The sequence below is a fragment of the Mustelus asterias genome, chromosome 10 (genome assembly GCF_964213995.1).
Source record: "Mustelus asterias chromosome 10, sMusAst1.hap1.1, whole genome shotgun sequence".
Classification (NCBI taxonomy): domain Eukaryota; kingdom Metazoa; phylum Chordata; class Chondrichthyes; order Carcharhiniformes; family Triakidae; genus Mustelus; species Mustelus asterias.
The window spans coordinates 118535656-118558880 of NC_135810.1; the positions used below are offsets into that span (position 1 = coordinate 118535656).

Sequence of the window (23225 nt, forward strand, 5' to 3'; positions counted from 1 at the left end):
AGTCGCCTGAAGTCTAATGATATTCACGCTGTGTGGCCTGTGCATTGCACAGAGTGTGGGAGATTCTAGCCTGAACTCCCACTGAAAAAAAGCCTAAATTACTCCAGTTTTCTCACGAATTCGACACTTAGAATTTTTGGGGACAATCGCCCCCACTGTATTTTTTGTTTCTAAAAGTTAGGAATTTACTTGCGTGACCAGATAAGATCATAGACTGGCACAGAAATAGGCCATTCAGCCCATCATATTTCTACTGGCTCTTTCCAAGAGCAACACATTTGCTTCCACCTCACTCTTCCCCCATATCCCTCTACTTTTTTCTCATTCAAGGATTTAGCTAATTCCCTTTTGAAAGCTACTGAAACTACATCCATCACTCTGTCATGCAGTGCATTCCAAATCCGAACCACTTGTAAAATATAAAGAAGTTTTTCCTCATGTCATTTCTGGTTCTTTTGGCCATCATCTTTAATTCATACTGGGGGGAGGGGGGCATTTAAGTTAACATTTTTTTTATTAGTGTCATAAGTAGGCTTACATTAACACTGCAATGAAGTTACTGTGAAAATCCTCCAGTTGCCACACTCCGGCGCCTGTTCTCTGAAGGAGAATTTAGCATGGCCAATGCACCTAACCAACACGTCTTTCAGACTGTGGGAGGAAACCAGAGCACCCGGAGGAAACCCACGCAGACACGGGAAGAGTATGCAGACTCTGCAGTGACCCAAGCCGGAATCGAACTCTGGTCCCTGGCACTGAGGCAGCCGTGCTGACCACTAGGCCACCCGACTGGAACATACTGTTAACACTGCAGCTGGAACTATAAACTTCAGCAAAGATTTTTAAAAGTGAGATGATGGCAAGTAAGTGTATTAAGGACCAATATCTGCATTCCTATCCACAATGGGAATTCTGGGACTCTGCAGGAGCCCGGGAATGTCACAAAGTCAGCTTCTAGGTTCACAGTCAGGAAATAAAAGCTGGCGTTGCGACAAAGGACGATGCAGGTTGACATGAAAAGAACTGTGGAGGGTCACCCCCCCCCCCCCAAAAGAGTCATGGGCATGGACTAAATTCATTCCTTCCATGCACAATACACCAAATTACTGTCTGCTGAATAAATTCACAGTGTTTCTAACACTGACTGCCTGATTCGTCCCATCTTCATTTTGTTAGCGTAAATGGTATTTCTGCTCCTGTGCCCTTAAATGAGATATATTCCAGAGCTCCTCGAAAGCTAGACAACGGTAGCTCAGAGCTCCATTTGAAGGAGTGAATTAAGGTCTGCTGCCACACGAATGTTATTCCTTTCAGCTACAAAGCCAATGAATTGGATTTTTATCCTACGTGGAATTTGGTTATGAAGGCATTTTGTGATCGTTACTAACGAGCAAAAATCCATCAATAATTATATCTTCCCCAGGCAATGAGATGTTGTGGATAGGGCAATAACCAAACATTAACAGAAAATGAGTAAAAATAGCCATCACAAAAAGAGATTTATTCTCAATAAAAGGCCAACTCTGAACAGTAAAGTTACTGGAACATCAAAATCGAAAACCTAGAAAACGGAAAGACATTCCCAACACACTCATAAAAGACAAACATGTTCATTTTAACAATATAATCCAAGCTATAAATAGAAATACAGGATGGTCGGTATTTAAATGTTGACGTGCATGCAGCTTTTTTTTTGTTTGGATACTTGTACGCCACAAGGTGAGGGTATTTGTGCTTTAATCACAAATTTTCCATTTCAAGCACCCATCACCAGGTTCAGTGCAGTTAGAGACATGCAGAGCAAAGCTCCATCTATCCGTCTCCAACAAGATGCCCGAATATCCCTAACATGACAATTACACATTCCCAGAATTAGTGAAAATATATTTTCTCGCAGTTTTAGTCATCTATTCATAATATCTCGGCTGTTGGAGAATGAGTGATATGTTCAATATAGCAGCACTGGGCAAAGAATTGGTTACTGGACCGTATCTGTTGGGAGTTTGAAAGAAAGTGTGCAGAGCCCTGAGTCAATATTTCAATGTAAACCTGTCCATTTTCAGGAACAGATACAAACAGGAATTCCATTACAGTTATATAAAACCACAGTCCATCTCACAATCATCTACCAGGAGTGTAGAATATGCTTTGAGGTAATTTTTTGCCCCACCCAGCGTGACGCGAGTCGACTGCGTGGGGTGGGCCAGTATCTGCAGTGACGTCAAGATGGACAGAATGGTGGCAGCTGCGATATTACAGCTGTAAAAATAAATAATCAAATCACAACTTTGTCCAAAGCAGTTTATACAAAGTGCCCCTAGCTGCCCAGCTGTCAAAGTGCATCATAACACATGGCACGGAGGGAGTATTGGGGAGCAGGGTGGGGGAGGGGGAAACAAAAATAACGATAAATCTGTTCTCAACAGTTCAAGTATTAAAAAAAGAACATTTACAGGATATTAACATTAAAAAGATATCTGATCTTGGGATTCAGATTCTCTTCGAACTTTGGTGCTGCAGTCATTTAACGGGTTTTGATTATTAAAATTAAAGTTTAAAGTTTTTTAAAAAATGTTTATTCATTAGTGTCACAAGTAGGCTGACATTAACACTGCAATGAAGTTACTGTGAAAATCACCTAGTCGCCACACTCCGGCGCCTGTTCCGAGTACACTGAGGGAGAATCTATCATGGCCAATGCACCGAACCAGCACGTCTTTCGGACTGTGGGAGGAAACCGGAGCACCCGGAGGAAACCCACGCGGACACGGGGAGAATGTGCAGACTCCGCACGGACAATGACCCAAGCCGGGAATCGAACCCGGGTCCCTGGCACCGTGCCACCCATAGTTTCCATGCATTACTTTCAGCTGTTGATGAATCCCTTCCTCTCATTTTTTGAGTGGGTCTGTGCTGTGCTGCATATGGTAATGCTCACTCTTTGGTCTTTTTGGTTTCAGTCTTATGATAAAATACAGTATCATAAAGAATATTTTTATACTACAATTAAAAATAAGAGCACATTAGCTGACAGGTAATGAGTTATAAGGTGACTCCTTCAATCATACGGTTTGAGATATGTCGAGAGCCGTAGGAGAGCTGTCAAAACAAATCAGAAACCACAAGGGGAGAATTAACTCTCTTTTTTACTAAAGGATTCGACCGAGAATAGGATAGTCAGCTTGGCACAGTGGAAAGATGGCTAATGGTGAAAGGCACCGTAACACTGGCAGGGCCATGAGATTTTCCTTGCGTGGCAGGATGAATAAATCTCAGCAACGTCAGTGAACGTGACAGTGACTGGCAGATTTGCATTGGCCAATGTGACAAAGCTGAACTCCGCACCACTAATAACATCCTGGTCCTGAATATTTAAGAAGCCCACCAGGTTGCTAACTGTTTTCCTATTGGTCATCCAGAAGATTGAATCAGAGTCTAAGGCACACTGTGAAAGAAAGGCACAATCAACAGTGCTCCCATGCCATAGATCACTCATCGTAGACTACTCCCCGGTGATCTATCTATTCCCAATGATAAATACAGCTGAAAATAATCATTCTTTTAGATCACACCAATAGCGCCAATGTCGCAGCAGGTTTCCCATGATACCGCAAGTGAAATTAGCTGCCCTTAGTTTTGTTTCAACTCAAAAACTGAAGAAACATAAAAGCAGCCCAGCCTATTGAGACCTGGATGCCAGTGAAGGTGCAAGGTTCAGCTTTTGTCCTATCCTTGGTGGTGTGGGCGTTGCTCAAGTGGCCCCATCTGATTTGAAACAGTTTGTGCAAATGGAGAAGTTTTAAAAGTTTAAAGTTTTTAAAGTTTAAGTTTATTTATTAGTGTCACAAGTCGGCTTACATTAAACACTGCAATGAAGTTACTGTGAAAATTCCCTAGTCGCCACACTCCGGCGCCTGTTCGGGTACACTGAGGGAGAATTTAGCACGGCCAATGCGCCTCACCAGCACGTCTTTCGGACTGTGGGAGGAAACCGGAGCACCCGGAGGAAGCCCACGCAGACACGGGGAGAACGTGCAAACTCCACACAGACAGTGACCCGAGCTGGGAATTGAACCCAGGTCCCTGGTGCTGTGAGGCAGCAGTGCTAACCACGGCGCCACCGTGCCGCCCGCCCCAGAAGTGGAGAAGTGATAGGATTCAGTTAAGCAAGATCTAATGTATTCGTGAGTGGACTTTCTTCATCGTATGTTCTGGGCAGGGAACGAATGGGCATGAGTGAGAGGGAGGGAGAGAGAGAGAGAGAGAGAAAAAGAAATGAATCCCAATCTGCGCCCAGAGACTGTCTCGGGCATCTACTCGTATGCAGGCAAACCAAACAATTCTGGCTGGAAATCCTCCATCGACTTGAGTACCAAAGTGGCTGGCTTTGTCAGTTCTGGATCAAGCTGCGGATCTGGAATCTGGACGACCTGCATTCCCGCTGTCAAAGCAGCCAGAACTCCATTTGGGGAATCTTCAAACACAAGGCACTAGTGGAGAGAAACAAAGTACGCCTTTGAGAAAAAAAGCAACAAACCATTTCTCTTGCATTCCCCACCCCTTCAGTTTCTCCATGCTCTCATCAAAGTTTAAGTTTATTTATTAGTGTCACAAGTAGGGTTACATTAAGATAAATGCAAAATACTCCGGATGCTGGAATCTGAAACAAAAACAAAAAATCTCAGCAGGTCTGACAGCATCTGTGGAGAGAAAATAGAGCCAATGTTTCGATGACCCTTCGTCAGGCTTACATTAACACTGCAATGAAGTTACTGTGAAAATCCCCCAGTTGCCACACTCTGGCGCCTGTTCGGGTACACTGAGGGAGAATTTGCATGGCCAATCCACCTAACCAACATGTCTTTTGGATTGTGGGATGAAACCGGAGCACCCAGAGGAAACCCACGCAGACATGGGGAGAACGTGAAGACTCCGCACAGACAGTGACCAAGCTAGGAATTGAACCCAGGTCCCTGGGTGCTAACCACCGTGCCGCCCTAGACACTAATCACTGGATTCAGAGTGGACACTCGCTGGTAGCCCTCTGGTATTATGCCCGACAGATCACTCTTTAGAAAAGTTAACCCAGGAAACGGAAGCCAACATGCCAGTCAAACGGGAGGAATATCACAACCAAATACATAGAACAGCTTTCAGAAATGGCCAAGCTGTCAGATCTCGCCTCCTCTCTCTCTCCCCGCTTCTCTTTAGTCTTCAGGAATGTGGTGATGATTGAAGGCCCCAAATCACTGCTCAGGCTAGAATCAGCTAACTCAGCCCAAAGCAAGTGGAAGTTTCTGAAGGGGACAGTTACTACAAAGATCCAACCAAGGCAATTTAATCCACCTTGATTCTGTCAGGTTGAGGAGAGAAATAAACGTGGCATGTGGTTCACTGAAAAGTGACAAAAAGAAACTGAAAGTTGAAGCAAAGCAGGTTCCTCTGGTACTTTTTCAGATATTTTGAAGAGTGCCAGCACTCTTCGGAATATCTGGGTGAATATCTGACTTTTGAATGGACCTACCTCGCACTAAGTTGATCTTTCTCTACACCCTAGCTATGACTGTAACACTACATTCTGCACTCTCTCCCTTCCTTCTCTATGAACAGTATGCTTTGTCTGTATAGCGCGCAAGAAACAATACTTTTCGCTGTATACTAATACATGTGACAATCTTTTGAGGAAAGGAGGAACTGATTTGATCAATTAATTAGAAAACACTAACAATCGCATTCTGTTTTCTATTTAACTTGCAGTAGTCCTTTTGAAATCTTTGCAATGAGATTTCTCTTATAACTTCCTTCCTCTTCCTGGTAACTTTAAAACTTTCTTGTATTCTACTCAGGCTTAACCTCAATGGCTGCACAGCCCTGCTTTGTGTTGCAAAACGCATCTCAATTATGGGTTTTACATAGGCTAATATTTTGGTGGCAGTAACCTCTCCGTATCAGCCTTTTATCATGCGTCGGACAGTCCATCTCCATTAACGTCTTCAATGCTTCTAACAATATCCACGTCAAGCTAAAAGCAGCCCTTGCCAATTGGCTTTGTTGCTGAGCATCTCTCCGCTCCACAGCATTAACTCAAAGTCTCTAAAAAGCCCTCAATCTCCCCGCTGAAAGCTCTAGAAGCCACAACTGAGATACGGTCCGACTTTTGTGAGTAAGCTTAAAAGCTACACAAAATAGCATTATCATTCCCTTTCAGAAACCCTTGGTATCGAGACGTTGCATAGAAATGCACTTGACAAGCTTGCACTGAAAGACCTAATTGACTTCAATGATGTCACAGAGCTTGCTGTATGGGAGCGGCCAATTATTACTCCAGTAATCTGCATAATGGAAGGCTTAACTAATTCCCTGAAACTAGCAGCAATTAAAACACTTCATTACCAAAGAAGCCACTCTAATGACCCATAATCATCGCGCTTATTTGTTACAGCAAATATATGCGTCAGGCATCCTGACAACGCTGAAAGACATTAAGTCCCTCGTCAAGCAGGGAGGTGGACTGCATGACAAATTCGGTGGGAGGGAAGAGGGGGCGACCAGACCTTTCACAGAAAGCAGCGCTGAGATCATCGCCGTCACAAGGGGGATCCGGGAAATGGGAGAAAACCTGCTTAAAAGCAGCAGCCAGAAGTTTTCAAATATTTCCTATTGTCGGGGATCAGAAAATGGATGAATGTTTGTGGCCCCCAGCCTAATCTAATAAAGATACGGGAAATAAGATTGTTCATCACTCGCATCCACCCAAGTGTCTGGGAATACAGATTTCAAAGGACATTTGTGACAAACATTAAACTCTTTCTCCCACTCACGTCAGGCCCATTAATAATCCCATGATGAAGTATTATTAAACTGGCTGTTCAGAATATTGATCGGAGACAGTAGAATGCAAGGGCAAACCCCACACTCGGTCCTGCAAACCTGAAGGGTACGAAAGCACAGTATCAGTTTAATAATGACCTACAGGCGCAAATAGGAGTCGAATTGAAAGACTGTTCAGGCTTCGTAACTACACACAATTTTGATTTGATTTATTATTGTCACATGTATTAACATACAGTGAAAAGTATTGTTTCTTGCGCGCTTTGCAGACAAAGCATACCGTTCATAGAGAAGGAAAGGAGAGAGTGCAGAATGTAGTGTTGCAGTCATAGCTAGGGTGTAGAGAAAGATCAACTTAATGCAAGACAAGTCCGTTCAAAAGTCTGACGGCAGCAGGGAAGAAGCTGTCCTTGAGTCGGTTGGTACGTGACCTCAGACTTTTGTATCTTTTTCCCGACGGAAGAAGGTGGAAGAGAGAATGCCCGGGGTGCGTATGGGGTCCTTATTTATGCTGGCAGCTTTGCCGAGGCAGCAGGAAGTGTAGACGGAGTCAATGGATGGGAGGCTGGTTTGCGTGATTGGGCTACATTCACGACCTTTTGTAGTTTACAATGCGAGTCTAACGCCAGCCCAAAACCTAACCTGCCAAGGAAGTCCACAGTGCCAGGGATGTAGGTGATGCTCACAAATACAAAGGGGACTAATCTCGAGATTACGTTTCGCATCTTCAGAGTTCCGAAGGCCTCTGGTTTTGTCACTGCTTTTCTTCCTGTCAGTTTCACAGTGTCTCTCCTGCGTGCAGCTTCCTTAAATGTGGAAATGGAAACTTAAAGCTGCAACTAATAACCTTAATGCAGCTGTGGCTCAGCTGGTAACCCTCTCACTTCTGAAGCACAAGGTCCAGGTTCAAGTCCCACTTCAGCACAAAACCCAAGACTGACAAGTGCAGTACTGAGGGTGTGCTTTGCTATTGGACATGCCATCTTTCGGATGAGACAATAAACCTAGGCCCCCATTTGTCTACTCTGTTTATAAGTTTAAAGTTTATTTATTAGTGTCACAAGTAGGCTTACATTCACGCTGCAATGAAGTTACTGTGAAAACTCCCTGTTCGGGTACACTGAGGGAGAATTTATCATGGCCAATCAACCTAACCTGGGAGGAAACTGGAGCACCCAGAGGAAACCCCCGCAGATACGGGGAGAACGTGCAGACGCCGCACAGACAGAGACCCAAGCCGGGAATCAAACCCGGGTCCCTGGCGCTGTGAGGCAGCAGTGCTAACCACTGTGCCACCGTGCCGCCTTGGTGGATGAAAACGTTTTTAAAGTTTATTTATTAGTGTCACAAGTAGGCTTACATTAACACTGCAATGAAGTTACTGTGAAATTCCCCAGTCACCACACTCCGGCGCCCTTTCGGGTACACTGAGGGAGAATTTAGCATAGCCAATGCACCTAACCAGCACATCTTTCGGACTGTGGGAAGAAACCGGCGCACCCGGAGGAAACTCATAGGGAGGACTTGCGCACGCCGCACAGACAGTGACCCAAGCTGGGAATCGAACCTGGGTCCCTGGCGGTGTGAGGCAGCAGTGCTAACCACTGTGCCACCCTGCCACCTTGGTGGATGTAAACATTTTTAAAGTTTATTTATTAGTGTCACAAGTAGGCTTACATTAACACTGCAATGAAGTTACGTGAAAATCCCCTCGTTGCCACACTCCGGCGCCTGTTTGGGTACACTGAAGGAGACTTAAGCATAGCCAATGCACCTAACCAGCACGTCTTTCAGACTGTGGGAGGAAACCGGAGCACCCGGAGGGAACCCACGCAGACACGGGGAGAACGTGCAAACTCCACACAGACAGTGACCCAAGCCGGGAATCGAACCCGGGTCCCTGGCACTGAGGCAGCAGTGCTAACCACTGTGCCACCGTGCTGTCTTGGTGGATGTAAAAGTTCCCGCGGTGCTATTTCAGAGAACAGGAGAGTTATCGTTGGTGTTCTGGTTAAAATCTTCAACCACGATGACAAGAACAGATTATCTGGTCATTACCACATTGCTGTTTGTGGGAGCTTGCTGTGTGCAAAATTGTCTGCCACATTTCCTCCATTACAACAGTGACTAGACTACAAAAGAAAAGTACTTAATTGATTGTAAGTGCTCTGAGATGTATGGAGGCTGTGATAAAGCGCTATCTAAATGCAAGTCACTTTTTTCGGAGCGATCACTCAATTGTTCCTACGTGCTTTGCCCATTGTTTAAATCTCCCCTGGAGATTCCAGTGGGGGAAAGGGGAGTTTTGGGGGGGAATTAGTGGAGATTGAGGGCAGCGGGTTGAGAAGGATTGGGAGTGGCTCAGAGGGCTTTGGCGGTGAGTTCCTGAGAGTGAGTGGGGGGGTGATTAGAGTGGGATTCGGGGGCGGGGCAATTCGGGGGCGGGCAATTCGGGGGCGGGCAATTCGGGGAAAACTCCCCTTTCCCCCACCTTTCTTCACCGCACGGGACCTTCAACCGGTGCTATACACTAGATACATCGATGACATTTTCTTCCTTTGGACTCATGGTGAACAATCACTGAAACAACTCTATGATGACATCAACAAGTTCCATCCCACCATCAGGCTCACCATAGACTACTCTCCGGAATCGGTTGCATTCTTGGACACGCGCATCTCCATTAAGGACGGTCACCTCAGCACCTCACTGTACCGCAAGCCCACGGATAACCTCACGATGCTCCACTTCTCCAGCTTCCACCCTAAACACGTTAAAGAAGCCATCCCCTACGGACAAGCCCTCCGTATACACAGGATCTGCTCGGATGAGGAGGATCGCAACAGACACCTCCAGACGCTGAAAGATGCCCTCATAAGAACAGGATATGGCGCTAGACTCATTGATCAACAGTTCCAACGCGCCACAGCGAAAAACCGCACCGACCTCCTCAGAAGACAAACACGGGACACAGTGGACAGAGTACCCTTCGTTGTCCAGTACTTCCCCGGAGCGGAGAAGCTACGGCATCTCCTCCGGAGCCTTCAACATGTCATTGATGAAGACGAACATCTCGCCAAGGCCATCCCCACACCCCCACTTCTTGCCTTCAAACAACCGCACAACCTCAAACAGACCATTGTCCGCAGCAAACTACCCAGCCTTCAGGAGAACAGTGACCAAGACACCACACAACCCTGCCACAGCAACCTCTGCAAGACGTGCCGGATCATCGACACAGATGCCATCATCTCACGTGAGAACACCATCCACCAGGTACACGGTACATACTCTTGCAACTCGGCCAACGTTGTCTACCTGATACGCTGCAAGAAAGGATGTCCCGAGGCATGGTACATTGGGGAAACTATGCAGACGCTGCGACAACGGATGAATGAACACCGCTCGACAATCACCAGGCAAGACTGTTCTCTTCCTGTTGGGGAGCACTTCAGCGGTCACGGGCATTCGGCCTCTGATATTCGGGTAAGCGTTCTCCAAGGCGGCCTTCGCGACACACGACAGCGCAGAGTCGCGGAGCAGAAACTGATAGCCAGGTTCCGCACACACAAGGACGGCCTCAACCGGGATATTGGGTTTATGTCACACTATTTCACATAAATATTTCTGCTTTTTTCCTCCTGAGTCTTTATCATGCGATCCTAGAATCAGAATTTATGTCACACTATTTGTAACTCCCACAGTTGCGTGGACCTGCAGAGTTTCACTGGCTGTCTTGTCTGGAGACAATACACATCTTTTTAGCCTGTCTTGATGCTCTCTCCACTCCCATTGTTTTGTTTCTTAAAGACTGGATTAGTTGTAAGTATTCGCATTCCAACCATTATTCATGTAAATTGAGTCTGTGTCTTATAAGTTCTGTTTGTGAACAGAATTCCCACTCACCTGAAGAAGGGGCTCAGAGCCTCGAAAGCTTGTGTGGCTTTTGCTACCAAATAAACCTGTTGGACTTTAACCTGGTGTTGTTAAACTTCTTACTGTGATTCCAGTGTGCCAGGGCTCAGTGAACATTCTGAACCATAAAGAGGGCAGAATGGACACAACAAGCAGCTATTATGGGGAAGGAGCATTCCTTGTGTTCAGTCTAAGGCAGGGCCGTGTGGTTCGGAATGAGGGGGAAGATTTTCTGCAGTGAATATGCGGGGGGTGGGGGGAGGGGGGGGGGCAGAGAATGGCAAGTTTGGGAAGGGATTGCCACTTCAGCTTTATTTCCTCACTTGTGTTTCCTCCTGTCGGGGATTATAGTATTTTCTTTTTCCGCACACGTGGATTGGAGGTGCTCAGTGTGAGCATTCTGCTTCTTCGTTCTGGCACGCTTCCTTGGGGTGGAGTCTGAAAGTGTGTTCCTTTTCAGAGAATTGCACATTTGTGAAATGTGAATAGAGAATGACAAAGGATCCAGTGACTCAGTAATGGAGGTTGGGTGGTGGTGTACGGCAGGCAGTGGGGAAGGGTTAGGTAGTGGTGTATGGCAGGGTGAGGGAATGGATGATGAGTGATAGCCACAGAAACCAGGGGAAAAGACTGCTAATAGCTGTCAGCAGAGAGAATAAAGGGTGTGAATGGCCAAACGGCAGAGAAACTGTAACAGATGAAGATGTTGGGGGAGGCGGGTGGGGGGAGATGTGATTTGCTCTACTCCCCCTCGGCCCCCTTTGTTTTCATTCTATTTTAATATTTTACTGTTCTCTACCTTTTATTTCTTTATTGTCTTTCTTCATTTTTCTACCCCCCCCCCACTCTTTTCCCCTATCCTTACCTTTTCTCCCCCCGCTTCCCCTTTTCTATATTCTACCTCTGTCCCATCTTCCACCCCCGCCCCCACTCTCCTCCCCCCAAATATCTCCATCTGTCACAGCTTGCAGCTTCTCTGCCATTTGGCCCTTTATTCTCTCTGTGGACAGCCATTAGCAGTCTTTTCCCCCTGGTTTCTGTGGCTATGACTCATCTTCCATTCCCTCCCCCTGCAGTATAAATATCTCCCACTTTCTATGCCTTTTAGCTTTGACAAAGGGTCGTCTGGACTTGAAACGTCAGCTCTTTTCTCTCCTTACAGATGCTGCCGGACCTGCTGAGATTTTCCAGCATTTTCTCTTTTGGTGTATGGCAGGGGAGTAGGTAAGGGTTGGGTGGTGGTGTATGGTGTGGGGTTGGCGGGGGGGGGGGGGGGGCAGGGGGGGAGTGTAGTTGAGAAAGGCTGCGGACGTTTTTATGTGTAGTGGCATCTTAGGACCCAAAAGGCTAAATCCTTTTTATGTGGAAAATCGCCATGGTATGCCTGAAAAAGAAAATCCACTCACTAAGCTGCACAGGGCTAGTTACTTTCATAGTTCGGGTAAGCTGAAAACCAAAGCAAATTGCTTGTGTGCACTTAACATCTCTCTGATAAAGTGGAACCTTTAATATCCACCAGCAATGAAAGACACCCAAACCCAGGCTGTTTGGCTGATAATTAAAACTGAACCTGTATACCGAGTCCGATAGATTACAACTGGTCTACTTAAATCCTTAATGTGCAGAGAGGACCCATGTTCATTCATTTGAAAATGATATGCTCTTCAAAAGCTGCTGCCTGCCTGGCTTCATCGCCTGAACCTCTGCCCACTGCCACTCGCCTGACCCAAAGATAAATCCCAAAGTGGTGTAGAAATTAAATCCTACCAGGCTCTGGACATCAAGGAAACAACTACTTATTCTGCTCAAAGGCTGTGAAACATTGAATCAAAAACCCTCGATTGCGTTTTAGCCAGTTTATCGAAACTTGACTACATTTCCATGCACTTGACTCAAGTTCCAGTGTATTTCAGTGCACTGATCCCCCATCTCAATTCAGGGAGCTTTTCCTGCCATTTAGATAACTCTGTGTACTGATACCTCCACAACAGCGAGTTTTCACTCAACCCTTTAAGATAATTCGGCACGGTGGCACAGTGGTGAGCACTGCTGCCTCACAGCGCCAGGGACCCGGGTTCAATTACCGCCTCGGGTCACTGTCTGTGTGGAGTTTGCACATCCTCCCCGTGTTTGCGTGGGTTTTCACCCACACTCCAAAGATGCGCGGGTCAGATTGACTGGCCATTGTGTCAGGGGGATTAGCGGGGTAAATATGTGGGGTTACGGGAATAGGGCCTGGGTGGGATTGTGGTCAGTGCAGACTCGATGGGCCAAATGGCCTCTTAGGGATTCTATGATTCTGATAATTCACACACTGCTCCCTCATCTTTCTGCGACACTTGCATACGTCGTCCCCATTCTAGACACTGTTGTTTTTCCCGGCATCTGATGCCCCCACCTAAGCTATTCGGATGACTGAGCCCTATTGGCACACAAGTCTTGAGGTGCCAGTGTGATCTCAAATCCATTAAAGGGGAGGGGGTCAGATCGCTCCTGGAAATGGGTGGAAGACAATGACCAAAAAAATGACCAGCAAGTCACAGGAAAAGCAATTGTGCCTCCCCTGCAGCCAAGAAATCCTCACTTAAGAGACACATAATTGTGTGTGTGGGACCTTGCATTTTCAGAATAAAATGGCATTCAGGTTCCACTGCAACATAGAGCCTTACGTGTGGAGGCTGATGGTATGGGTATGCTTTCTAATGAATACTTTGCATATGCATTCACAAAAGAGGGGGACAATGCTAACATTTTATTTAAGAAAGAAAAATGAAGTATTAAATTAAAGTTTATTTATTAGTGTCATAAGGCAGCTTACATTAACACTAATGAAGTTACTGAGAAAATCCCCTAGTCGCCACACTCCAGCGCCTGTTTGGGTACACTGAGGGAGAATTTAGCATGGCCAATGCACCCTAACCAGCACCTCTTTCAGACTGTGGGAAGAAATTAGAGCACCCGGAGAAAACCCACGCAGACACGGGGAGAATGTGCAGACTCCGCACAGTCAGTGACCCAAGCCGGGAATCAAACCCAGGTCTCGCACTGTGAGGCAGCAGTGCTAACCACTGTGCCGCCCATGGATGTGATAAACACAAGGAGAGGAAAAGTATTAAGGGGATTAGCATCCTTGAAGGTGGATAAATCTCCAGGGTCAGATGAAATGTAATCCCAGGCTGTCAAAAGAAGCCAAGGAGGAAATTGCGGAGGTCAGTACTCGGTCACCTGCCTTTTGTGTAAATGTTAATTTGGGCATACGTATAGGGGGATGACCATGAAGGTTGCATACGACACAAAAACTGGCTGCTTGGTTGATATCAGGAAGGATAACTGTATTCTGCAGGAAGACATCAGTGAGAGAGAAAGGCCTGGGGGAAGGGGGATTAGGGAACTCCAGAACGAAGAGCAAACTAACAAAAATAACGGTAATGTGAGGAAAGAATCTATGAAAATAACATGAAGCACTAAAAAAGATGCAAGACCCCATTGCCATGAATATGTATTAAAATAGCATTCACTTCTGACAGATACGTTATGAGAGTGAATAGATACATTCTACAGCTATATTTATTTTTAAATAAGATTACCGGCAATGCACCTGTCACCTTCTGAATTATAATTATTATACACTACACAAGTTTCAAAAAAGATAATAATTCCATGAATTATTTAAATACTGTTGCACTTTCTAAATTTAATCCAGATAAATGCGGCACCATGCTTCTATCTGGTAATGTTAAGAACATCCTGAACCGCCAAGTGCAAATAGGAACCGGCTAAAACAAATTGTTCAACTTTTAAGTGGATGAAAATTCATTGAAATAATAAAAAGGGGCGAGTAAAAATCAAGTGTTTAATGAGAACTGGCTATTTCACTCCCAGATAGAAAGAAAAAGGCAGAATACCAATCTGGCACAGGACGACAACTCTGTGAAGCAAGGAGAACGCAACATTTTAACCGTCATTGTTTCTCACCATGCAAATTAATTCTAATTCACTTAAGCTATAGTACAAAGAACAAAGAATAATACAGCACAGGAACAGGCCCTTCGGCCCCCCCAAGCCTGCACCTAGTATCATCATAAGGATCCAAAGTCTGGGTCAGACTTGGCATTTCCTGCTTCAGAATCATCCCTCCACAAGGGGAGTGGACAAGGGTCTGGCAGATGGAGTACAGTGTTGGTAAATGTGAGGTCATCCATTTTGGTAGGAACAACAACAAAATGGACTATTATTTAAATGGTTAAAACAAATTGCAGCATGCTGCTGTGCAGAGGGACCTGGGTGTTCTTGTGCACGAATTGCAAAATGTTGGTTTGCAGGTAATTAAGGCAGCAAATGGAATTTTGTCCTTCATTGCCAGCGGGATGGAGTTTAAAAACAGGAAGGTTATGTTGCAGCTGTATAAAGGTGCTGGTGAGGCCACACCTGGAGTACGGTGTACAATTTTGGTCTCCTTACTTGAGAAAGGATATACTGGCACTGGAAGAGGTGCAGAGGAGATTCACTAGGTTGATTCCAGAGTTGAGAGGAGAGACTGAGTAGACTGGGATTATACTCATTGGAATTCAGAAAAATGAGGGGAGATCTTAAAGAAACATACAAGATTATGAAGGGAATAGATAAGGTGGAAGCAGGGAGGTTGTTTCCACTGGCAGGTGAAACTAGAACTAGGGGGCATGGCCTCAAAATAAGGGGAGCAGATTTTGGACTGAGTTGAGGAGGAACTTCTTCACACAAAGGGTTGTGAATCTGTGGAATTCCCTGTCCAGTGAAGCAGTTGAGGCTACCTCATTGAATGTTTTTAAGGCAAGGATAGATACATTTTTGAACAGTAAAGGAATTAAGTGTTATGGTGAGCGGGCGGGTAAGTGGAGTTGAGGCCACGAAAAGATCAACCATGATCTTATTGAATGGCGGAGCAGGCTCGAGAGGCCAGATAGCCTACTCCTGCTCCTAGTTCTTGTGTTCTTATGTCCATAACAAATCATCTTCCTAACATAAAGGCAAAACACTGCTGATGCTGGAATCTGAAACAAAAACAGAAAATGCTGAAAAATCTCAGCAGGTCTGACAGCATCTGTGGAGAGAGAATGGAACCAATGTTGCGAGTCTGGATGACCCTTCGACGAAGGATGATCCGGACTTGAAACATTGGCTCAAATCATCTCCCTCCCCATCCACTGAATTGGACATTTTGCATTTTCTCCATCAACCATTCACCTGTTCCCTTTTGTGTGAGCATGATCCTTGAATGTTTTGTTGATGTGTTAGGGTAGCAGATCAGAAACCCCTAGGTATAGTGTGAAGTTAGACTGGACCCCAACGATTTGCATAAATGTGAGGATATGAATTTTCACTCCAGGCACAATTCTACTGACAACCGGGAAGCTTTTTATCAAAATAAGCTTTATTTTAACCACACAGTTTAACCAAATAGCTTAACATTTACCAATTGAACAATACCTAAAATGTGACAAGATACAGTTCTTAACTGCCAACCTATCCCTACGAGTTCCAATTCAAGCAATATTCTCATCTTACAGACTTAAAATCACTCTTCAAAATCAGTTAGCAAACCCCCAGGTTTACATGCTTGTCCTTGTTAACAGTCCTTTTGAACACCTCTGGAGAGAGACACCGATCTTCTGACAGCCCCAAACAGCAGCCTCCAGAGAGACAGAAGGACACCTCTTGCTTCTTTCAGGACCAGCCAGAAAACTGACTGTTTAAAAACAAACTGTGTACCTTCCCTGCAAGCTTAGCTCCTCCCACTAACAAATGACTGTCTCTGGTAATCAACCAAATCAAAACCCCACTTTGAAACCCCCTTCATATCCTCCTGTTAAAACATAGCAGACCTTTTCAGGAGCCAGGCAGCAAGATAATTGGAGGAACACGACACCAGGACAAACTTATTACTCTGTGATTTCAATGCCCAAATGGGAACAGACTAAACATGGAGAGGAGTACTAGGACACCACGGAATTGGCAGAGCAAATTCCAAAGGCCAACTCCTTTCCTCTAAGTGCAGCGAGTTTGACCTAACTATTACAAAACACAGTGGAATTTTACCAGCATGCCCGCCCGAAGTTCGTATGATTCCGCCCGAGGCCAATGAAGAATGCCGTTCTCCGAGCCTTGCCCGCCCCCGGAATTAGGGAGGGAGTGCCAGTAAAATTCCGGTGTTCCACAAAGCAAACAAATTGAAAACAACATGGATGCACCCCAGATCCAACACTGGACTATGTTATTGTACAACAGAGATCTCAAGGATGTGTGCTCTATCTGCTCCCTTAGAGGAGCAGATAGAGCACACACTGGTCTGAACGTCAGCTTGCCAGGAGATTTGCATCCTTGGAGATAAAATCTAAGGCACTTTGGCAAGGGTCAAACCAGAAAGGAGGCTTCACTCAACTGTTCAAAGATATGGCCAAGCGGCAAGAACTGGAACATAACCTAGCCACAGGAATTGCTGATATCCCGGAGGACAATATTGTAATTGAAGGTTTTTGTAAAAAATTAAAGGATGTTGCTTGGAGATCAGCATCTGAGGTCCTAGGATTTTCTAAATGGAAGCACCAAGACTAGTTTGACAACAACGAGCAAGACATAGGCAAGCTTCTAGACAAAGTGCACAATGCTCGCAGATCTTAGGGATATAGATAATCTAAGTGAGAGAGCGAGGGTCTGGCAGATGGAGTACAATGTTGGTAAATGTGAGGTCATCCATTTTGATAGGAATAACAGCAAAATGGACTATTATTTAAATGGTAAAAAATTGCAGCTTGTTGCTGTGCAGAGGGACCTGGGTGTCCTTGTGCAGGAATCTCAAGGAGTTGGTTTGCAGGTGCAGCAGGTAATTAAGAAGGCAAATGGAATTTTGTCCTTCATTGCTAGAGGGATGGAGTTTAAAAACAGTGAGATTATGTTGCAGCTGTATAAGGTGCTGGTGAGGCCACACCTGGAGTACGGTGTACAGTTTTGATCTCCTTACTTGAGAAAGGATATACTGGCACTGGAGAGGGTGCAGAGGAGATTCACTAGGCTGATTCTGGAGTTGAGAGGGTTGGCTTATGAGGAGAGACTGAGTAGACTGGGGCTATACTCATTTGGAATTCAGAAGAATGAGGGGAGATCTTATAGAAACATAAGATTATGAAGGGAATAGAAGGGAATAGATAGAAGCAAGGAAGTTGTTTCCACTGGCGGGTGAAACTAGAACTAGGGGGCATGGCCTCAAAATAAGGGGAAGCAGATTTAGGACTGAGTTGAGGAGGAACTTCTTCACAGAGGGTTGTGAATCTGTGGAATTCCCTGCCCAGTGAAGCAGTTGAGGCTGCCTCATTGAATGTTTTTAAGGCAAGGATAGATACATTTTTGAACAGTAAAGGAATTAAGGGTTATGGTGAGCAGGCGGGTAAGTGGAGCTGAGTCCACAAAAAGATCAGCCATGATCTTATTGAATGGTGGAGCAGGCTCGAGGGGCCAGATGGCCTACTCCTGCTCCTAGTTGTTATGTTCTTATATTCTTACATACCTGACAAGAAATCACCATTGAGGAACACCAGATACCATCATGTAAATCACTTGCTGCAGGCCAAACTAAGAGGGAAAGTAAGGCTGATGAACTTCAAAAAGCTGCTAATAAAAATGGCCTGGAGGCTCTCCATGAAGGTCTGTGATCAGCTATTGCTCCCAAAACCAACGGTGTGACACCCATTCTCCCAGCAGACGAGAATCAGCTTCTAACACGAGATTCTCTGATTTATTATTGTCACATGTATTGGTATACAGTGAAAAGTATTGTTTCTTGTGCGCTATATAGACAAAACATACTGTTCATAGAGAAGGAAAGGAGAGGGTCCAGAATGTTGTGCGACAGTCATAGCTAGGGTGTAGAGAAAGAATTACTAAATACGAGATAGGTCCATTCAAAAGTCTGACGACAGGAGGAAAGAAGCTGTTCTTGAATCAGTTGGTCTATCTTTTTCCCGAAGGAAGAAGGTGGAAGAGGGAAAGTCGGGGGTGCGTGGGGTCCTTGATTATGCTGGCTGCTTTGCTGGGGCAGCAGGAAGTGTAGACAGAGTCAGTGGATGGGAGGCTGGTTTGCGTGATGGATTGGGCTACATTCACGACTTTTTGTAGTTCCTCGCCGTCTTGGGCAGAGCAGGAGCCATACCAAGCTGTGATACAACCACAAAGAATGCTTTCTATGGTGCATCTGTAAAGGTTGGAGAGAGTCATAGCTGACATGCCAAATTTCCTTATTCTTCTGAGAAAGTAGAGGCACTAGTGGGCTTCCTTAACTATAGTGTCAGCATGGGTGGGACCAGGACAGGTTGTTGGTGATCTGGACACCTAAAAATCTGAAGCTCTCGACCCTTTCTACTTCGTCCCCATGGATGTAGACAGGGGCATGCTCTCCACTACACTTCCGGAGGTCGATGACAATCTCCTTCGTTTTGTTGACATTGAGGGAGAGATTATTGTTGCCGCACCAGTTCACCAGATTCAACCCATGTCTACAAGCTCTCGACCATTTCTACTTTGTCCCTGTTGATACAGACAGGGGCATGTTCTCCACTCTGCTTCTCATCAACAATCTCCTAAACAAACAATCCCGAGTGTACACTGGTGCCATTGAGCCACTTCCACAGCACCACACTCCGGGACAGTTTGTTCTCAATCCTTCTCAAGCTGAAAGGTAATGAAACTGCTTTCATTGGCAAGACGCCAGGAGCCAACGATATCCCACTTGAAGTATGGAGGTACTCACATAATTCGGAAACTCACTAGTCTTTTCTGCCTAATCTGGAAGCAGGATGATTTCACTACACAAGATGACAAAATCAATCATTGCCTGACCAAAACAAGCTGTGTTTGGCAGGCTGACTCATTTTTTGGAAAGAGCTTGTCTCGGAACAAAGATCAAAGTCTATCAGGCAAGTTCCTGGATAACTTCTTTGGACACCGTCTTATCGGTATCAGAAAAAGCAACGAGCAAATTTCTAACTTTGTTGCCTGAGATTTATTTGCAACATCAGGTCAGCAGGACAAAATCCCCATCACCGAGGCTCTTGTAAATTGCCAAAAAACTTGGCATCAAAAGCATGGTCAAAGCATGAACGTTTGAAAGTTCAAAGACTATTTCCTCGGGTGGATGGAGCTATTACAAGGGGGCATAACTATAGGGTTCATGGTGGGAGATATAGGAAGGATATCAGAGGTAGGTTCTTTACGCAGAGAGTGGTTGGGGTGTGGAATGGACTGCCTGCAGTGATAGTGGAGTCAGACACTTTAGGAACATTTAAGCGGTTATTGGATAGGCACATGGAGCACACCAGGATGATAGGGAGTGGGATAGCTTGATCTTGGTTTCAGATAAAGCTCGGCACAACATCGTGGGCCGAAGGGCCTGTTCTGTGCTGTACTGTTCTATGTTCTATGTTCTAACACAGCTCAGCTTCACTGGGCTGGTCACGTGGTTCAGGAGGTAATCCTGCAAACCAAAGGCAGCTGAGCTGGGGAGGTGGTGGCCTGGTGGTATTGTCCTTAGACTAGTAATCCAGAAACCCAGGGTAATTCTCTGGACACCTGGGTTCAAATCCCACCACGGCAGATGATGGAATCGAATTCAGCAAAAAAGAAAATCTGGAATTAAGAATCTACTGATGACCATGAAACTATTATCGATTATCAGAAAAACCCATCTGGTTCACTAATGTTCTTTAGGGAAGGAAATTTGCCATCCTTATCCAGTCTGGCTTACATGTGACTCCAGACCCACAGCAATATGGTTGACTCTTAAATGCCTTCAGGGATGGGCAATAAATGCTGGCCCAGCCAGAGATGCCCACATCCGATAAATGAATTTTTAAAACTGCCCTTGTGAAAGTGGTGCTAAAATCCATCTGGTGTAGGTAAACCATCAGCGCTGTTAGAGAGGGTGTTCCAGATTTTGACCCAACGACAGTGAACGAATGGCGAATTTCCAAATCAGGATAGTGAGCGATTTGGAGGGAAATGTGCAGATCATGGTGTTCCAATGCATCTGCTGCCCTTGTCCTACGAGGTAGTAGAGGTTGTGGCTTTGGAAGGCGCTGTTGAAGAAGCTTTGGTGAGCTCTTGCAGTGCATCTTGCCATTGGTACACACTGCTCTCACTGTGCGTTGGTGTTGAAGGGAGTGAAGGCTGAAGGTGATGGATGAGGTACCCATCAAGCCGGCTGCTTCCCTCTGAATGGTGTTCAGCTTAAGTGTTCTTGGAACTGCACTCATCCAGGCAAGTGGCAAGAACTTCATCACACTCCTGACTTGTGCTTTGTAGATCCTGAACAGGCTTTGCGGGGTCAGGATGTCACCTCTGGCATTCAGCTCTTTTGTCCATGTTTGATCCAAAGCTGTAATAATGACAGGAGCTAGGTAACCCTGGCAGAACCAAAACCTAGCGTCCGTGAGCAGGGACAATTCTAGGCAGAGGTATACTGAAAGGAGAGGTTGAAATCCTGGAAGTGGATCCTTGATGAAGGCATCTGAGAGAAAACATTGAGAGAGAGAAGATTTCTAAGGTGTGTTTTTCAAGAGTGGAGTTTGAAAACACTTGTATGAAAGTCAGAGTTCCAGTCGGACTAGCTGGCTCATTGAGACAATCTGGAGGGATTTGATGAGAAATCCACAGAAGTTCACATTGGGTGACATCTGCCACTTGGTTTCAGAGTGGGGTATGTCTGACCACAGTTAGCCTGTTGGTTTACATTGACTGTGTACTTGCTGAGACCATTATAGTACAAGATGTATTTTGTAACTTGTGTTAGTCTTAAAAATCTGTGTACATATATGAAGACATAGGTGGGGTGAAGTTGAAATCCTGGAAGTGGGTCTTTGATGAAGGCCTCCTGAAGGAGTATTGTAATGTAGTTTATCTTTTCATGTTTAATGGATGTTTTATTCCTTTGTTAAAGGTTAATTGGCAGTTCTGTGTCTCAGTTCATCCACGCCTCTGAACAAAAAAAGAGAAATTAAAGTCTACTGAGCCAGGGTTCCACTCTGGGGCCTGACAGTCCAGTAGTAACATCAGTTGGCATCGTAACACTGGAGAGTCAGCCAGGAATTTGGGCTCACGTCTCGGAAGTTGGACTTGAATACACAACCATCTGCTCAGAAACGAGAGAGCTGTTAACCAAGCCATGGTTGACCATCTGAGGCCCCAGCCAATGAAACCAGTTTTCCCTTGACCTCCACTTTGCTGGGACTCTTTGATGCAAAGGTTGGTTGAACACTGCCTGATTGTTGAGGGCAGTTTCTATCACCTTTTCTGGCATTCAACTTATATTTTGCACAGAAAACAAAACTGAATTGCAGAACACACTCCCAAAACAATAATAAAAACCTTGGACTCCAAAGTAATAAAAAATAAATTAACTTACTTAGTCCTCTTGAAGCAGCTATCTGGGCGACTGGCTGTTATTAAGGGCTGTTTTTCAGTTGCACATTATTTCTGGGAGTTGTCACATCTTTCTTGGGACTGTGTTAGTTTTGTTTTGCAAGCTGTTTGTCAGCTTTACTGAGGTACTGGTTTTTGTCGGCTGGCATGTATGCTTTCAATAGTTTGGAAGATCAAGGCGTAATCCAATAGAGGTATTTTAAAATGATAAAAGGATTCAATAACATAGACACAGAGAAGCTATTTGCTCTGGTAGGACAAGAGCAGATAGTTAGATTGAGGCTATTTAGCAGTGAAATTAAGAAGCACCTTTTCACACAAAGGGGACTGGAAACCTGAAACACTCCCTCCAAAAGAAGAAATGGATGTCAGGTCAACTGAAATTCTCAAGTCTGTGTTCAATAGATTTTTGATAGAATCCCTGCAGTGCAGAAGGAGGCCATTCGGCCCATCAAGTCTGCACTGACCACAATCCCACCCACACCCTATCCCCATAACCCCATGCATTTACCCAAGCTAGTCCTCCTGACACCAAGGCGCAATTTAGCACGGCCAATCCACCTAACCCGCACATCTTTGGACTGTGGGAGGAAACCGGAGCACCCGGAGGAAACCCACGCAGACACGGGGCAAACGTGCAGACTCCGCACAGACAATGACCCAAGCTGGGAATTGAACCTGGGTCCTTGGCGCTGTGAGGCAGCAGTGCTAACCACTGGTCCACCGTGCTGCCCCCTTTCTGGAAATATTCATTACTAATCCCCAGAAGCCTCATGTTGATCGAAAATCAAGAGATTTTTGCTAGAGTAAAGGCAGATAAACAGAGTTGAAATACAGAGCAGCCATGATCTAGCTGAATGATAGAACACGCTCAGGGGTTGAATGCCCTCCTACTCTTCCTAATGTTCCTATAAAGCCACAATTAAAGGTGCAAAATGTAACATGCAACCTGTTCAGCATATTTTTGGATTTAAACAAAGCTCATGCACTGCAGCCCCTTCCAGCATCAGTGGTGGTTTAATCTTTCAGTCAGT

The 23225-nt window shown here is 45.3% G+C and overlaps 1 protein-coding gene across 1 annotated transcript in view; it reads right to left on the reverse strand.

Annotated features, from left to right (window-relative positions):
- Window positions 1-1482: 1482 nt before the first annotated feature.
- pudp (pseudouridine 5'-phosphatase) overlaps window positions 1483-23225 on the reverse strand; it is a 45869-nt gene continuing 24126 nt past the window's right edge. The window contains exon 4 of the mRNA XM_078222530.1: window positions 1483-4490. Within this exon, the coding sequence (XP_078078656.1) occupies window positions 4314-4490 (177 nt within the window). The 3' untranslated portion in view covers window positions 1483-4313. The remainder of the gene's footprint in view (window positions 4491-23225) is intronic.